The 19,404-nt window shown below is 35.8% G+C and overlaps 1 protein-coding gene across 1 annotated transcript in view; it reads left to right on the top strand.

Annotated features, from left to right (window-relative positions):
• The window catches only part of LOC150091749 (CD63 antigen-like), a 103,697-nt gene that overhangs the window by 46,132 nt on the left and 38,161 nt on the right, over window positions 1-19,404 (top strand). Inside the window, exons 3-4 of the mRNA XM_090385544.1 lie at window positions 903-977; window positions 8,895-8,987. Of these exons, the coding sequence (XP_090241670.1) occupies window positions 903-977; window positions 8,895-8,987 (168 nt within the window). The remainder of the gene's footprint in view (window positions 1-902; window positions 978-8,894; window positions 8,988-19,404) is intronic.

Here is a 19,404-nt window from a genome sequence, read left to right on the forward strand (position 1 = left end):
GGTCATTACTAATAATAACCAGTCTGAACACATGCCACAAACAATCGGCATCCTTTTCTGAAAATTATAGTCTACAGAAATTCAAGTCTAATGTCAACAAGTATCTTTTATCTTCTCAACCCATGCATGGTACTAAGTACAGTAGATTCTAATACTTCTTGTGCTTGGTGTTTTCATTAAAAAATAAATAAACAAAAACCTAACAAACATTTTTAGTTTGTAGTATTTGTTTTATTTTTGTTTGTTTTTATGGGATTTTACCATATTTCTTTTGGCTGCTAAACATAATTTGATTTGAACAATAAGTGATATTATGCTGTATTATTGAATACATTGTAATTTTTATAATTAGTACTTCTCATTCATCAATTTTGCACATTGCATTTGCTTAAGGAGACAGATACATTTTCTGGCTGTATTGTTATGAGTGGGGTCCTAAAAGAACTGCAGAGCCTTGGTATACTGCCCTACTTTGAGCTGGTTTATACACTAAAAATTGCAATAATAATGGCATAAAATATACTGTAATATCACAGTATATTTTATGCCATACTACAATATTTTAATGTGAATAATCAAAATCAGGAAGTAAATTACAAAAATCATTATATACTCAAGTTGAAATGCACTTGAACAAGCTAATTTATGTAGTAACATCAATTTACTTTATAGTGATTAATTTAGACTATGGGCTTTAACAGGGGGAGACAAGATACCTCCCTCCTCCATACTTTGTCTGTTACTTCAGACTTTTTTTCATAAACTACCATTCTACAGACACTGGTCTATGCAGATGTTGAAGAGTGGCAGCACTGATGATAGTAACACTTCTTGAAATTCTTTATTTATAGTATTTTCTTAATGTGATTTTTTTTTAAAACTTACTATTTTGATAATTTCAGTTTGCAGTTATTCTCTCACTTATATTAATAACTCAACTAGCTGGTGGAATCCTTGCTTTTGTCTATAAACCAAAGGTATGTAACTTACTTTAATTGAAGTAATTTTTAATCTTGTTTTGGTAGTTGAAATTGTCCATGATGGAGCCATATTTCCCATAATAAATTTACATTGAACTGTCCTTTGATTAAACACCTTGAAGAGATTAAGGAAATAATACAATTTTTCTGTTACTTCAGACGTTTTTTATAGACTACAATTCTACAGACACTGGTCTCTGCAGATGTTGAAGAATGGCAGCACTCATGATAGTAACACTTCTTGAAATTGCTAACCTGAATGAAGAAATGACAATCTACTTAGCCACTTCCATTAAGCAACAGGCTTGTTGGTAAGCTGGCAAAGACTCATTAGCAATGAAATTAGGATATCTACCATTTTATCCAAGACAACTGATAATCACTTTTGTTAAGAAGAGGTCTATTCCCCAAAACTGGGATGAGGAAAACTAGAAAAAAATGGAGAAAACCTGAAACAAAATGGAAAAAGCCAGGATAAAAAAAAATAGAAAATCCAGGGCATATTTTTTTAATTTTTTATTTTTTTGCTAACTTTGATTAGTTATATTAATTCTGCTGCTTTTGTCTGTACTTGCAAAAATTTGAGTTATAAATTTTGCATGCTAAAAAAAAAAAAAAAAACTGTTTTAAATTATATTAAAACAGTCAAAAGCTCAATTAAGAAAGAATGCAATGTTAATTCTGAAGACTTTTTTGTATTTTGAAGTTTTTTTTTTTTTTTTTTTTTTTTTGGCTAGTGCTTTTCCAAATATCCCTCAGAAAACTGATAAATATTACAGATCAAAAAGGACGAAGTTTTATTTTGTGGTAAACTTGAATTTAATTGAAATTGCTTATTTTACTTTACTAAGAATATTGTTTAGTCAAAAAAAAAAATTTTGAAGAAATGCAGTGGCAATTTTGCTTGTTTCTTGTTGTTGTTATTTGGTTTTTAGGAGCATTAGCAACTAAGGCCATATTGCTCCGGGGATATGTGGTGGTCATTTCTTGACCTTTCTGCATCTTCCATATTTGATGGATCACGGGCTCGAACCCCGGTCTAATCAAGAAGCGTGTGCTATGCACTGCTGCACCTGGCTACGGAGGCGCCTGCTTGTTTCTTGGTTTCAAGTGTAAATTCTGGACACCACCTCAAAGTTCAAGTGCCCACTCCTGTGCTCTTCGGTGATCATGCCAAACCAATTGAAGTCCATTAACCCTCTGTCCACCCTCTGCAGCAGCAGAACTGGCACTAAAGTGGTTTCACTACTGCTTAAAAGTTATAAGTTGGCTAATTAAATCCTTGAATGACAAGTTGCAATGATATTTTGTTGCCTGTGAGATTTGCTTTTCAGTATTCAGTGGAAATATGGCTGTGCTAAACAAAGCCATTTGAAATAAAATATAGCACTTCTCCTACAAGGGGTTATTTATTTTTAATATAGTTCTAATCTCGAAATTGCCATTTTGGAAGACTAGGCTCAGCAATCTAACAATCTAAAATCCAGTGATATAAATCAAGATGCTAAGTGGTATATAAGATACAGTTTTGTCTTCAAGTCTAGGACAAGTAAGTTTTTGACAATTAAATTTATCTGGACTCAAATATGCAGTTAATTAGATCTAGACCAGTGGTTCCCAAAGTGGGTGATACCACTGCAAGGGGTGGTGTCGCCCACTTTGGGAACCACTTGTCTAGACCTAGATGGGATTATCTAGGGGGTTTTAAATGGCAAGGTGGTGGATGGAACACCATCAGTGACCAGTTGCTACTGTAGGTGTGTTGCTTACTTGAAAAAAGCAGTGCCACCAAATGTCTTTACCATTCACTGTCATTCGTCTCCAACATCTGGGGAAAAAAAAACCGTGATCACCTGCACAAGTCATCACATAATTCACTGCAGTAATAAAACTATATTCCATACTCTTAATGACTGAGGGAGTTCTGTGTCAAGAATGATGAAGATTTTGAATGTTTGCTGCTTCATACTGAAGTTCATTGGCTATCAAAAGGCAACTATGTGAGAGATGTTTTTATGACCTTTTTTCAATGCTGCTGTGGACTTTTTTTTGAAAAGTGAACTTGACGAGATCGGACATGAAATTGCTTATTTTTCAAAACTGTTTGTGGAATTCAATAAAATGAATTTGCAGTTTGCAAGGAAATGACATTGGTCTTAAGGCCAGAACTGTTATCTTTATGTTTATTTCAAAGTTAACTCTATTCAAGCACAATACATGCTATCACAAGCCATTACCAATTTCAAAGCATGTTTGAACTAAAAGAGAAAGGTGAGATGCAAGATGATGATCTGCATGTTTTTTTTTGACCATTTGGATATACTGCATAAAGGTATGTCTAAGTGATTTGGGAATCTTCTTTTTGATGGAAATTCCAGATTGGGAAGTGACAAATCCATTTTCACATACTGAGGAAGTTGGTAGTGGAGCTACAAAATGACTTTGAACTGAAGTCAAAGTTTAAGAAATCATACCAAACATTTTGGTTGAAGAAGGAAATTTCTGATCACTGTCTTGCACTATGGACAGTGGTTAAGAAGCTCCATGTTGCATTTCCAACTTCATATTTGGTGGAATGTAGTTTTAGTGCAGTCATCCAACTTCTCTAGATGTGGTGATTCGACTCCTAAGTGACTTTAAACCAGACACTGGGAAACTGGTATCACTTCATCAAGCCCATCCATCGCATTAAGAATTTATTGAACAGTGAAGTAGTTACTAAATGTGGTATCTAAGACCCTTGCTAAGTGATCTTCAGCCTTTGAAAAGCTGGTATTACTGGATAAAATTCATCAATTTTGTTGAGTTAAACTAAAAATTTTAAATTGGATTTGAATTAATATGTAATTAATTGTTACTGTTTTGAAATTTTTTATCTTCCTTAACTTTCTTTTTATTATCTTCCTTTATTATCTTCCACACAACTTGTTTTATAGAGTAAGGGCACTGGGGATGAGTTTATGGAACCAAGGGAATGGTGGCCAAAATGTTTTGGAACCACTGGTCTAGATGGCAAACAAAATAGAAGAATAGTAACCTAAAAGCCTCAAACTTTGAGTTCTAAAATCATTCAGAATCATTATCTTGCAATTAGTCAGTTATTGATCTGACATGTGACTACTCTCCTATCAAAACAACTATCTTTAGGGTGAAGACAGGTGTGGTACTGTGTTACAACTAAAAAAGATTTCTTTTTTTTTTTATTTGAAACAAAAAGCTTCTCTTTTGAGGAGTGCTGTTTATTTATAGTATAGCGCTGTAGTAATTTGTCATAACAGAATCGCAACTTGAGCCTGTTGCCATTAGAGAAGACCAGGGTGGCCAACCATCCCAATACGACTGGGATTGTCCCTATTTAGAACTTCAAATTCCGCTTCCCAATAATACCATCATTTGTCCTGATAAGAGAGGAAAAAACTATTTTACGTATTTTTAATTAATTCTTATTGGAATGTAACTGATGTGTTAATGAGAATTGAGAAATCTTTTTACTATTTGGTGTTTTAAATTAGATCTTCACTGAGTAATGAAGAAAATAAAATGAGTGATTAAAAAAAAAAAAAAAAAAATGGGTGCAGTTTTTCTCAATTTCCAGAGGCAAATAATTTGTCTCAAATTGTAAGCTCCATATTAAGCATTCCACATTCAAATGCTTCATCAGAAAGAGGTTTCAGCTTAATGAAAACTGCTTGGCAGAAAGAGAGAAACCATCTTTTATTAGAAAATTTAGAAGCTGAACTTATGGGGAAAGAAAACTATAACATGTTCTGTTCAGAATTTTAAAAACTTTTTAAAATCTTCAGAAGGAGAAGAAATTTTAAAACTAGAAAAATCTAAAGAAAAATATAAAGTGAAAGTAGTCTTCCTCGATATTTTTAAAATAACTGTTATAAATAATATTATAGTTTATATATAGGACAAATACTTATTAACAAATAAATACTGTACTATGATTGATTGATAAAAAAAATGTATTTTAATTGTAATTTTATATTTTTCTTTTCCTTTTTGAAGGAAAAAATGCTATACTACACATTTCGTTTTAGATTGTCCTGCTTACCAATTTTCAAAATATGGCCACCCTGGAGAAGACTGACTAGTCTTATATAGTACAAATTCTGTTATACAAAATACTTACAATTAAAGTGTCACTTTTAGCTGCCTGTAAGTGGAAAATCACCCAGAGATGAAACCTGGAATAGGCAGGGTATAGATGTGTTGTGGCCAGCTGTTTCCTGTAGTATGCTATATCATATTTAAAATGCCCTGCATGCTACCTGGAGGGTGAATGCCATAAAAAGCTAAAATTATGTAAAGGAATTTCATGCTAAGTGCTTAAATTAATTTAAAAAAAACTTATGAAATAAATTTAATGCAGGTTGATGAACAAATGTTGATCCATACAGAATTGATGTCACAAGGAGTTCTTCCCTTGTGAGGTCATCACATTGAAACCTAGATCATAATTTCTGATAATTAAAGTTGAATTTAAATTGGTGTTTATGTAGATTTCAGATTTTTTGAATCAACTGAAAATTATTTTTTCCATATTGGTAGTAGGCCACTCACAAGAGCTTGTGTACCACTTGTTCATGCATGCTATCGGTTGGCCACCCCCCCTGATCTAGATCATATGGAAATGAATGGTACAAAACAATTAGTTGTAAAAAGTGACACTGGATGCATTTGGCACTGCATATATAGCCACACAACTGACATAGCACAACTTGTCTGTTCAAGTTACAATACACTGTGAGGAAGCTACAGTTTGGTATGATAAACTGCTTCATACAAGAGCACATTTTCAATACAAATTTGTTTAGCACAGCATGGCCAACTGTTGCCTGAAACATATCATGGGAATATTGGAAACAACATTTATCTCCAGATAAAGGAATCACTAGGTGGCAGTGATCAGGGTGCATCACTGTAAGATTTGCTTAGAAATATACGATAATATATACTACTGCCTAGAGTGAAGGGAAGGAATTTTGCTTTTGTAAAGGTGATTACAATGGTCTTACAGTTTTTAAATTCTTTACAGTGGGGACCAAGTGATGATGCTAACAACTGCAAATTCTAAGGAGAGTATTCAGAGAAGCAACAGCAGAAGCTAATAAGATTTTTATAGCAAGAGATTGTTCAAAGTTTATACTTAAATGTATGTCAGATGAACTGATGAGACCAGTGGCAGAGAAGAAAATATACATGGAATGATTATAAATTATCAGAGAATACAAACATACTAAATATAAATTAGTCTTCAATTAAGTCACTAAGGGGTTTAGGCAAGTTGCTGCAGATTATGAAATGTCTTTGATTAAGAATGTGAAGAAAAGTAGCAAAGAATCCTTTGTTTATGTTAACATTAGAAGGAAAAGGATGAGCCACATTGGTCCACCAGAAAAGAATGGCATAACTGTTAATTATCCAGTTCAGGTAGCTGAAGAACTAAATAAATATTTTGCATCCCAATTTACTCATTAAGTTTTTATGAATGGGGATACCAAGAAGCATGCAAAATTCCAACTGGAAGTTAATTGATTTTGTGATAACTGACAGGAAAGTGAAAGAGAAATTGCTGAAGCTAAAAGTAAAATGAGGCTCCTGGGGCTGACAGAATCTATCCAATTATATTAAAAGAAGTAGCCAAGGAGCAGAAACCCTTTAGTTGTAATTATGGTATCATCCTTGGATTCAGAGGAGATCCCTACATACTGGAGATACAGCGACTTCCCCTGAAGCAGCACATGGATCTTATGAGGAAGCCACTGTAGGAGGAAATCAGTCAGTCAACAGAAGCACCTTGTACTTTGTTGCTCATGAAATAACTAGTTGATGAAACACTGCTCCAGTATGCTACAAACAAGGCATTGGTTTCTTTAAATTTCGTTTATTTTGCACAAACCGTTTTTGGAAAGGGTACAAGTTTTTCAAATGGTGGTATTCCTGCAGTGTAGCCAAAGCATTTTTTTTTTTTTTTTTGTAAAAGAGCTTAAAGAACAAAACAATCTTTTCATTTACAATGCTTTTTGAGTTTTTTGTTTGCTATGGTGATTGTTTCTGCTCTTATTACATCTCAGACACATGCCTTGCTAGTTGTCAAGAGATTTACTTTTCATACTGACTGCATGCAGTGCAAAGTGATGATCCTGGTTTCATTTTTTATAACTTTTTTGCGCCATTTAGTTCCCCTCATTCACTAAATCATCCAGAAATGAAATTTAGTTTACTAAATTTCATTTAGTGAGCTAAGTGAATTTCATTTTTTGCAGGGTACCTACAGGTAGTAAAAAATGTAGGGTGCATTTTTTACTACCCGCAGGTGGCCAAATCGATGCACTATAGTTATATAACAACTTTGTGTTATAGCAGAGGAATTATGTCCAGCTATATTTATTTCTGCTTTGTAATTAATGTTATTTTTTTAGGCGTTGGAGCAAGTTATATAATTACTATTTAATTAGTAAAGATGACAATAGACTATTGTTACTTGCACTACCATTGTCTTGTTTATATTGTGGCACAACAACTAGATCAGTGGAGTTTAATTATTTTGACAATGAATACAGTCATTAACAGTATTTAGCAGTCCATTCAAAGCACATGAGTAGAGATCTAGAGTAGAGATAGGGACATGATAATCCCATTATATAAGCACATCTAGAGTAGAGATAGGGACGTGATAATCCCATTATATAAGGCTTATGTTAGACCACACTTGGAATACTGTGTTCAAGTATGGAGACCGCACCTAAAGAAAGACATCGAGCTTCTTGAAAGGATGCAAAGAAGGGTAACTCGCCTGGTGAGATCGGCAAAAGGGCGTCCTTATGAAGAAAGACTTCGAATATGTGGGTTGCAGAGTTTGGAAACTAGACACCTTAGAGGAGATTTGATTGAGGTGTTTAAGGCTCTGAGAGGCATCAGTAAAATGAATGAGGACAAAATTTTCAAGATTATAAATGATGCTAGAACTAGGGGACATAAATTCAAGTTACGGGGGGAAATGTTTATATTGGACTGCAGGAAGTTCTATTTTAGCCAGCGAGTTATAAATTACTGGAATAAGTTGCCTTCATGGGTGGTAGAGGCCGACAGTTTGGGGAAATTCAAAGGTCATCTGGATAGTACTTTCGGGTAAGGGAAGCGCATAGGATGATAGGTTTAATTTCCTTTTTATTTATTTTTTATTTTATTTTTTTTTATTTATTAATTATTATTATTTAGTTATTTATTTATTTTTTGTTTTTATCATTGTTTTGTTCGGATTTTTTTTTTTTTTTTTTTTTTTTTTGGCTGGTGCAGCATAAGCCATAGGCTTTCTTGCACCATGCGGCCGTTACTAATACTAATACTATTATGACCACTCAGTAACATCTCTCCATCAGTAACCACACTAGTTTCAAATGAATATTACTTTCTGGTACTTTCAAATTCCACTAATTATGATCTTTAAGATCTGTTGAGTTTAAGTTTGACTGAATTTATGCTACATGAGTAATTAAAAATTAATCTTAATATTTCCTATAATAAAGATATCTAAACTACCTTGTCATTCTGTTTTTGGGTACTCAAAAAAATCTGTTTAACCACTACCACTTAATTTAATTGAATGAAAGTAAAGTGTGGCTCATTGGTCTAGGGGTATGATTCTCGCTTTGGGTGCAAGAGGTCCTGGGTTCAAATCCAGTTCTTCTTTTTTACCTCAGGGGTTTGCTTCTTATTCTTTCTTGGCGATTTCCTTCTCTCTCTCTCTCTCTCTCTCGGTAATGTGGGAATTTTTTTTTGGCTGGTGCAGCATAGGCCTCAGGCTTCATTGCACTATATGGCTAATAATAATAATAATTTTCAAATCAAATATTTTTGATTGTAAATGTAATGTGCCAGTTTTAATTTGAGTTTCTTTTCTAGGTTGAAGACATTGTACGAAAAGGGATGGAAGATACTATAAAACAAGTTGGAAGTAAGGAATATCAGGATGGTTGGTATGAATTACAAAAGAAGGTAATTAATTTATTGCATTTAGTTAAGATGTAATCTGTTTTAATCATTAGCAAACCCAACTCTCCTTTACTCACTTTCCCAAATGAGTTTCCTGAAAACTCACAATGAAAGCATAGTGAGTTTTCAATAGGAATAGGCTTTGCAAAATGCTTTTAAATATTTATTTCTTCTTATTGAGATTGACTGCCCATCATTAAAGCAAAACTAACAAAAATGAAACTTGAACTTTTTTTTAAAAAATCAATTTGTAAGAAACTGGTGGGGGGAAAAAAAAAAAGTCTTAGTTACCTTATTTTTCTGCAATAATGTCCTCTACATCTATTAAGTTTCATTTAATTTGATTTCAACTTCTGAATCTGAATTCCACATTTACAGCTTTTGTAAGCTATTTGCTGAAATCCAGATCCACAAGTTGATATAAGCTAAAATCGGTCAGTGGCTGACAAGAGCAATGTTCCACCTCAGATTTTCAAAGCTATTTTTGTGCTGCCAGATGGCAGTATTTACTGGAAAAATTTCAAGACAAACATAAAATATTCACTTCTGAAAGGGTTAATACATTCTGTATTCTGAAAAAAAAGCACTGTATACAAAAGGTTATGATAGCAGCGTGGGAACGCTGCAGACGGTGGTTTTTTCCTTCCTCAGTTCAAGTCCATTTAGTCTCCCCAGGGGCTCACATCTGGTGAGCATGGGCTTGGGTCCTGAGCTGGAAATCATCATTCTTCTCTTTCTTGGTGATTCACTTTTGTCTCTCTCTCTGCGCCTCCGTAGCCAGGTGGGAAGGAGCAGCAGTGCGTGGCACACGCTTCTTGATTAGGCCGGTGTTCGAGCCCGTCACCACCAAATACGGAGGATGCGGAAAGGTCATCACATATCCCGGAGCAATATGGCCTTAGTTGCTAATGCTCCTAAAAACCAAATCTCACACACACACTCTATCTTTCTCTCTATCTCTCTCTCTCTCTATCTCTCTATCTCCTGGTGCAGCATAAGCCTCAGGCTTCCTTGCACCATATAGCTAATAATAATGTGAATTTAGATAAAAGGGTTCAATACCCTTTTGGGCATTCTCCTCCAGACTCAATTTCCAAACCTGTTTCTCTAATTCACATACCGTATATTTGTAACACTACAAAAGGCCAAATATACAGTAAGAGAAACTAATGATTACTTGCCAACAGTGATGGCATACCAAGATGTGAAAGCATTAGGAGCACAAAGACAAACTGTGAATTCTTATTTCATTCCCAAATCAGCTAGTTTCAAAAGACAGTAAGCTCTTTTAGCTTCTAAAGTTGTGACCAGTCTTCTAGGACCTGAAACCAAAAATGGTGGAGTTCAGTTTGTCATAGTGTTTGTTGTCCCATAACTACTACTGCTTGTTGATAGCTAAAGCTTTAAGCAGAACTTGGAAAGCATTGGTACCTAAACTCTGTTTAAAACTTAGCTTAGGTTCTTAAATGTTTTTGTCTCTCTTGATGGTAAGGAATGGTAATTTCAGAATCTCCTCCCACTGCAGTGCACATTTTTCACTGAAAAACTAATGCTAGTATACAGTTGACAATTTTTCTTTTTTTGCTTGTTGAGCTATTCATGGACTACTTTTTGGACCTCTTCATTGGAGTAGAAGTTATACCTCCCTCAGTCATTTTACTAATCCCCTTCAGGGCCCACATACCAGAGGTTCCAAAATTTTTATACCTTCTACCTCACCCTTAAAATAGTTCATAAATTTTATGCTCTCCTTCGAGAACAAGCGAAACGAGTGAAAATAAACAGATATGTATAAAATTTGGCCATTGGCTATATACTTTTATAAATTAACATATACTGGGTGGTTATAAAATGTTTCCCTATTCAGGAGACCAGAGTGTCAAAACGCTTGGAGATAGCGCTGTGAAAATTTGTGGGTATGTCATTTAAGGTATGGGGAAGCGATCTGTAGAAGAAACAAATTTGTTCAAATTTCTGCCACCAGGGGAGAAATTGGCACTGTACACATGAGATGGAATACTTAACTTAGGATTATTAGATTTAATATCAGAACTTATAAATCTACAGATATTGTTCTATGTGCTTTCCTTCACTTGAGATGACATTCTGAAAAATGGAGGACTGCGTGTGACAGTTTCACTTGCATAGCATCTCATTGGGGATGTGGGCTACATGCTGTTTAATGCTTGCTTTAAAATCAACACGTGGTCTGTATGCTGCCATGGTAAACTCTGTCTTTCCAGTATCCCCGTAGCCAGAAATCATAGGAATTGAGATCTGTTGATTGGCCTGGCCAGAACTGCGGAAAGTCTCTAGAAATGATATGATCATTTCCGAATGTTGAACGGAGCAGTTCCTTCACTTGTCAACCAATGTGGGGAGGGGAACAATCTTGCATGAACACTACAGTCTGCAAGCATTGCCTTTCTTGCAGAGCAGGAATAAAATGTGATCTCTTAGAAGAGCGCAGTACCGTGCACTAGTTACCGTACACCTTATGGGGCCACGAGGTGTAGGATCTTAAAAGAAAAATGGTCCAATTATAAACTCTGCTTTGAATCCACATCAAACTGTAATGTATGGACTTTGTAGTGGCTTTTCATGCACAGTAGATGGACGAGAAGTTCCCCATATTCGGCAGTTTTGTGCATTTACAGCCCCATGAAGAGTGAAATGTGCCTCATCAGACCACAAGATCGTTCGAACTCATGTATCATCAAATTCCATACGGGCCAGAAATTGTAGAGCAAAGTCTATTCGTTGTTGCTGATCACAAGACTTTAGTTATTGCACTACATGAATCTTGTACAGGAACCAGTGTAAAATTATTCAAAGCACTTTACGTACAGTAGACCAAGGAAGGTTCAAGTCTCTTGACATGCCTCTGGCACTACTGACTGGTAGTGTTTTGCATTCTGACCTGGAAACCATTGCAACTGCCACTTCATCTACTACCTCCATTCTGATACATGGTCATCCCCTGCCTGGAATTACACCTAACTCCCTGGTCACTTCAAATTTCTTTATTAGTTTTCAAATCCCCACTGATGTCAAAGGTCCTTTATGCAAACCTTTTAAGTTTCCAATATTCATGTAGTGCTGCATTAGAGTTACTATTATTCTGGTAAAAGTTTTACTAAATGAGCACGTTCCTTTTTTGTAAGAGCCATAATGGTTATTGACGGTGGTGTTGGCCTTTCTGCTTTTATCTAACAGGATGTCATTTGCATAAGCAGAGTGTCTTGAAGTAAATGACAACTTTTACATATGTGCAGTGCCCTTTCCCCTGGCGGCGGAAATTTGAACTAATTTTTTTTCTTCTACAAATCACTTCCCCATACCCTAAATGAAATACCCACTGATTTTCACGGCGCTAACTCTAACCGTTTAGACACTAGGATCTTCTGAATAGGGAAACTTATTTTATAACCACCCAGTACTTCAAAACATCTATCTCAAAGATTGAAATAAAATTCATATGAATGAAATAAAATTGGAAAAAAAAAAAAAAAAAAAAAGCACGATTCCCCAAACAAAGTGTACCCCCTGGGTGCACACCTCACACTTTGGGAATTTGCTTTATACACTTTAGTTAGACTCAACCCCCTCCATCTAAGATGTCTAGTTACAGGGCATTGCAAGCTGGTTCTAAGTTATTATTCATATGGAAAAAAATTTGACACCCCTCATTAATGTGGTTCTCCTTTGTTAAACCTTCTTAGATGCTAGTCTTTTTTTTTTTTTTTTTATTATTTATTTATTTATTTTATTATTATTATTTTTTTTTTTTTTCAGATGTGGTCTCACCACCTATCATATAACAAAACTGCTGAAACATTAAAACAAGCAAATGTACACATATCCTGTAAACTTAATAAATCACCTAATGACCTGAGCAAAGACAGACATAAAAAAACAGTACCTAATTTCCCCAAAGAATATTAATAGAACTTTCAACCATAATTACCTAAATAATTTTAATTCATACTTGTCAAATATTTAATAAAGATATTTCATTAATTAGCATTAGCAAAGGCACATGATGCAAGAAAGCAAGCTTGTATAGCATCAGCCAAAAAAAAAACCCTTATTTCACCCATCCACTTGCTCCAAATGTTTGTCAAGTTCCGCCTTAATGCTACTCCGCCTTAAATCTATTTAAGCTATCAACTTCTATAACGACATATGGAAGTTTGTTCCAGCAATCAACCACCTGCTGGCTAAAGGCAAACTTCTGCACATCTATCCTACAACCGTCTTTCCTCAATTTCAATTTATGCCCTCTCAGGCAATTATTGTGAGCAAGAGGAAGAATCCCATCAGCATTGAGCCTGGTCAATCCATTCAAAGCCTTATACACCTCAATCAAATCGCCTCGCAGGTGCCTAGTCTGCAGACACTGTAATTTGCAAAACTTAAGCCTTTCTTCATAAGAGCAACCCTTTGTTCCATTCGCTAACCTTGTTGCCCTTCTCTGTACTTGTTCCAAAAGCTCTATATCCTTCTTAAAATGACACCTGCAGACCTGTATACAGTACTCAAGGTGTGGTCTAACCATTGCCTTATCCCTGCTAGAAAAATTCCTGTATATCATTGACAAGACACCATGAGCTACTCTTGAAGACTGTCTGCACTGCTTAGAAAACTTCGTATCTGCCTGCACAATTACCCCCAGGTCCTTTTCATTCTCTACCACTGTCAGTGTGTTGTACCATAGAGTTGATACGTTACTCTGGGATTACTGCTTCCCATATGTAGTACTTTACATTTGTCAATGTTAAACTTCATTTGCCACCTCTCAGCCCATCCGCTCAACTTTTCTAGATCCTGTTGCAGCAGTGTACTGTCATTAGTGTCATTAACAACCCTGCCAACCTTTGTATCGTCTGCAAAGTTCCTTGGACATTAAGTCTGATACACCATCATCAATATCATTTATAAATACAGAAAACAACAATGGACCCAACACTGAACCCTGAGGGACTCCACTAATAACATTAGTCCACGAAGAGCAGTGTCCATTGATTACCACTCTCTGTCTTCTCCCACTCAACCATCCCTTTATATATAGCAGCAATTTGCCTCCAATACCACACTGCTCCAATTTGTGCAGCAGTCTTCCACGTGCAGCAGTATCAAAGGCTTTTCTAAGATCTAAATATATGATATCAAAGTTATTCTTTGTATCCAGTTCCTTTGTGACTACATCATAGTATACAATTAAATTAGTCCGACAAGACTTTCCCCTTAACAAACCCGTGCTGTGTCCCTGAGCTATAACTCTGAAGTCTTGTCTAGATGATCCTGCAATGCTTCTTTAACCAGTGCCTCCATTAATTTCCGTAGAACAGAAGTTAAACTAACAGGTCTGTAATTATCTGCCTCCCCTTTGATCCTCCTTTGTGGATTGGGGTCACATTTGCACAACTCTAGTCCATGGATACATCCCCCTGAGTCCAGGGAAGCTCTCATAATTATGACTAAGGGTTTGCTTACTTCCTTTGCCACCTCCTTTAATATAACTGGATAGATTCCATCCACCCCAGGTGCCTTTCTTGTGTTTATCTTTCTCCTCCAGTTTACTCTCAGTTATTACAAGATTATCTAGCTTACTGCCAGAGTTGAATACACCTCTGGCATTCCCCTCCCTGAATAACTCCTCATGTGTGAATGTCGATGCAAAATATTCATTTAGTTTGTTAGCTACCTGAGCAGGATCATCAACAGTTGAACCATTGATATCAAGTGGACCAATCTAATTCATCCCTTTCCTTCTAGAGTTTACATAAGTAAAGAACTCTTTGCTGTTTTTCTTTGCATCCTTTGCCAAAGATTTCTCATAATCTGCCTTTGCCTGCCTAACCTCCTTTGTAACTTGGTTACAGACCAGCTTATATCTATCATAGGCTTCTGTGTCACATGTTAATTTATATGTATCCCATGTCATTTATATGTATTGCATGTCTAATTAGTTCATCTGACATCCATTTAGGCCTAAATCTTGAACAATATTTCTTTGTTGGTATGAAAAGCCTAGTAGCTTCCAAAATTAATTCTTTGAATGCTTCCCATTTTGAATTTGCTGTTGGTAACATCATCACTTGGTTCCACCGTATAGAATTTAAATCTCAGACCACATTAGTCACCTTTACGAAAGCAATAACCCTTTTCTTTACCCCTGATGGTAGTTACCTCTTTGAGTCAATCCCACTTCAGCACCTTGTGATCACTGCCACCTAGTGGTTCTCTATCTGCAGATTCTTAATGCATGAAGAATCACTACTGATAATCAAATCAAGAGTATTACTCCCTCTAGTTGCCTCTCAAACATGCTGATGTAGAAAACAATCATCCAGTAAATCCACAAAGCCTTGCTAGTGTGCGAGTGACCAAACCACAAATTCCAGTCAATATCCGGGAAATTAAAATCCCCCATTATAAGACACTAATTTACTGGCCCACTCTATTTCTCTGCACAATTGCTCATTATACTCATCAGATTCATTAGGCCTATAACACACGCCTACTCTCATTTTTCCTTTCCCACTGCTTATGTCACACTAAACAGAATCAACATGGTGCAGTGTCCACCAACATCAATTGGATGCACTTCCTTAGATTTGCTGTTTCTTAACTAACAGCATAACCCCTCCTCCCTTCCTGTCCCGTCTATCCTTTCTGTACACATTTTACTCCCCAAATTCCAATTCTGCACTGCTTATGTCTGTGTGACACCATGTCTCTGATATCCCAACATCTGCTTTTGATGTCTTCAATAGCGCTTCAAGCTCATCGAATTTATTAACTATACCCCTAGCATTGGTATACATGCAAGTATACATGCACCTGTTTCTACTCTTAGTTACCCTAACACAGCCCATGTATTTACTTGTTCCACTATGACTCCCAGCAGTCCTGGAAATTCCCATTGCCTTGCTTTCCAGCTGCTCACTTGCATTTCAATAGATGTAGTGCAAGAATCACTTTTACCTCTGCCAGTGGCTACTGCTAATCTATTAGTCTGTGTATCCCCCCAAGCTAGTAGTTTTCTGACCCACCTAACTCTGCCTCGGTAACATCAGCAAATATTCTTGCACCCTTTCTATTTAAGTGTATCCCATCCCTATAGAGGCAGTGTCTCGTGTTAACAAGCACAGACCAGGCTGAGAAAAATTCTACCCCTTAAGTCTTGCATAATATCTCCAGGGCTGAATTGATTGACAAGGCTCTCATCATATACTCCCTCCTATCATGTCTGGGCAGAATTGCAGACACTTTCAAATTGAACCCTAACTCGCGGCTTTTTTTCAGCATTGTCTTGTATTTGCTAAGTAATTCTGCCGGTCTCCTACTCTTAATATCATTAGTGCCAACGAGTACAACAATATCACCTTTGTGCCCTTAAAGGATGATATCTGCCCTACAATGTCATCGACCTTTGCCCCTGGCAGACATACCCTGGTCCTATTCCATCTATCCTTTTTGCACAATATGTTCCCCGTTTCCCTGACAATAGAGTCACCTACAACTAGTTTCTTTGGGACCAGCGCATTCTGCCTTGGGGGTTGCCGCTGTGTTGCGTGATGTTCAAGTGCAAGCTCTGGCATTGATGTGGGCAGCTGAGAGCTTGATGGGCCCCTCAATTTAAATCATTCGAGGGCATCCACCCTGTCCTTCAAGCTCTCATATAAGCCCATAACAATGCTGAGTTGGCACCTGATATCCTTGCACTCCTTACATTGCGCACACACAAAGACATTCCTCTTGGCAATATCATGTCCCGTTCCTGATTGCTCCACAAATATCAAACAAGCAGTGCATTTCAGTAGACTGTGATTCAGAGGACAACCACCCTCTCTCAGTTCTCCCCTGAGCCACAGCACTTCCACTAGTTTGAGCCTTTTGCTTTGCTGCTCTGGTCTGAGTCATGATTTCTATTCAGGTTCAATAAAATTCCAATACAAAATATAACACTAAACCTATATCCCAATGCAGTTATAACATTATATGTATTTCAGTATCGAATATTATCTCCAAGTTACGTTATATGACTCTCTTATCCCCTGTCAACTTATATGTATTAATTTATGATGTTACGTTTGTAATAACTAGGTTGCTATATTTATTTAGTTAAAGTCCAATTCAATTGACAATGAAATTTAATAAGATTAATAAATTTTACTGATTAATTGATACTACTATACTCGCTATATAGTTTTCCGTTAAACCTTATGCTAGCACACGTATCGTATAACAATGGCGGCAAGTTACAAACAGTTAATCTACAGACACAAGGTATTATTTACTTTCCAAATCGTGCTATCTAAATTCAAAATAAACCACGGAGCTTGACTAGGTCTATAAGCTACTTATAGAAAATAATTTAATCTAACAATTAAGTCAAAGCGGCTAAGTATAATTAAAAACTTTTGTTTGCGGGAGCTGCAAAACCTGTCCACATGTGGATTTGATACCCTTACCGATACTAAGTAATAACCTACAAAATCTTTATCTAAATTCAATTTATTGAAATGAGAGGAAAATTGTACACCCAAACAGTCCTGCAACCTAATAAACTAGCTATATTTCAGAATTTCTGTGTTGAAATCCAAAATGTAGCCAGTTTATTAGATTGTTCAGACTGTTTAGGTCTATTATAATAATCCTCTCATTCCAGTAAGCTAATTAAATACTTAATGGTAAAGTCTTTATTAAACCTACTTAGTAGTAATTTCCATGTCATGTCCTTAAGTTTAATATATTGAAAGAAGCTAACTTAGGCCTTTATTAGAAATGTGAAATGCATAGAGCAGTATTTCCCAAGATTTGTATAGCTGAGGAATAGTCCCTTCCCCTTTGGTATCCTTTTTGCTACACGTAAATATATTAGTGTGGTACTTTTCAGGGAATTACTATTTGCAATAGTAATAATTCATGATTTATAACAAAAATAATGAGCAAAAAGCAACTACTTTTATGCAAAAACCTGAGAATTTTATTTCTGCACATTCCACTGCATTGCCCACTTAATTCCTCCAACAAGCACATAGCAACATTTTATAATATAGTAGTAATAATAATGACCATATAGTGCAAGTAGGCCACAGGATTTTACTACACTGGATGGGGGAGGGAAAGAGTAGATAAGAAAATACAAATTATATATTTCCCTCCTCACAGAGGTAACTATCCAGTTGACCTTTGAATTTATTCAAACTGTCAGCCTCGGCTACCTATGAAGGCAACCTCTTCCAGCAATCAACGACTCACCGGCTAAAAGGAAACTTCCTACAAACTAGTCTAAACCTCATCCCCAGTAATTTGAATTTATGCCCCAGAGTTCTGGAATTCTCTAACAGTGAAAATTCCACCTTTAATTATTTTACTAACCCCTCTCAGAGCCTTATAAACCTCAATCAGATCACCTCTGACCTGCCTGGTTGCCAAGCTCTGTAGTTCACTTATACAGAGTCTTTCCTTGTATGGTTACTGTTTTGCCAATATCACCATGCAAGTTGCCCATCTTCGGGCCCTTTCAAGAAACCCAATGTCTTTTTTTTTTCAGATGAAGTCTCCATACTTGAATACAGTATTTCAAATATGGTCTTACAATTGCCTTATACAGTGGAACTATGACCTCCATATCTCTACAGGATAATATTTGATAAATAATTGATAGGACACCATGTGCATTCCTGGCTGCCTGTTTACACTGTTCAAAAAAAACTGTATCTGCCCATATTGTATCTCCCAAATCTCTTTCTTCCTCTGCTGTTTTTAATTCAACTCCACCAAGTGTATAACTTATTTTGGGATTGCGATTTCCCCAAGTGTAAGACTTTGCATTTTGCTGCATTAAAACATATAGTTGCCACCAGAGGCATAGCTAGGTTTTTGGCAAATTTGTGGCTACGCACAATTTTTTTTGATAATTGGTAAAATTGTAATAAATAATATTAAATATAGTCCGACCTCTGTTTAACGATCCTCTTTATAGCAAATTTTTTGAATTCCCCTTTGTAATTACATTTAAAAAAGTTTCTGTAGAACAAAGAAAATTTTCCATATAACGAATAGATTACGATGATGGCATGTCTAAAATTAATTGGCCTTTTGTTGTTTTATTTAAATTATAAATCACAATATTCATGATTACCTATTTACATAGCAAGTATAAAAACACTATACACACATTATTTATAACTTCTAGCTTATTCAATTCATGATTACCTATTTACATAGCAAATATAAAAACACTATACACACATTATTTATAACTTCTAGCTTATTCAATAGTGTATCATAGAACATACACAATGCGTGAATTGTGTAACTGATATGCAAGTGATCTACTAGATAGAGATCCAGAATCTGAGTGGACAGCATTCAGGAAAATGACTTCAAGAAGATAATGACAGAT

Source organism: Mastigoproctus giganteus, chromosome 1 (genome assembly GCF_048544385.1).
Source record: "Mastigoproctus giganteus isolate SK-2022 chromosome 1, ASM4854438v1, whole genome shotgun sequence".
NCBI classification, from domain to species: Eukaryota; Metazoa; Arthropoda; class Arachnida; order Uropygi; family Thelyphonidae; genus Mastigoproctus; species Mastigoproctus giganteus.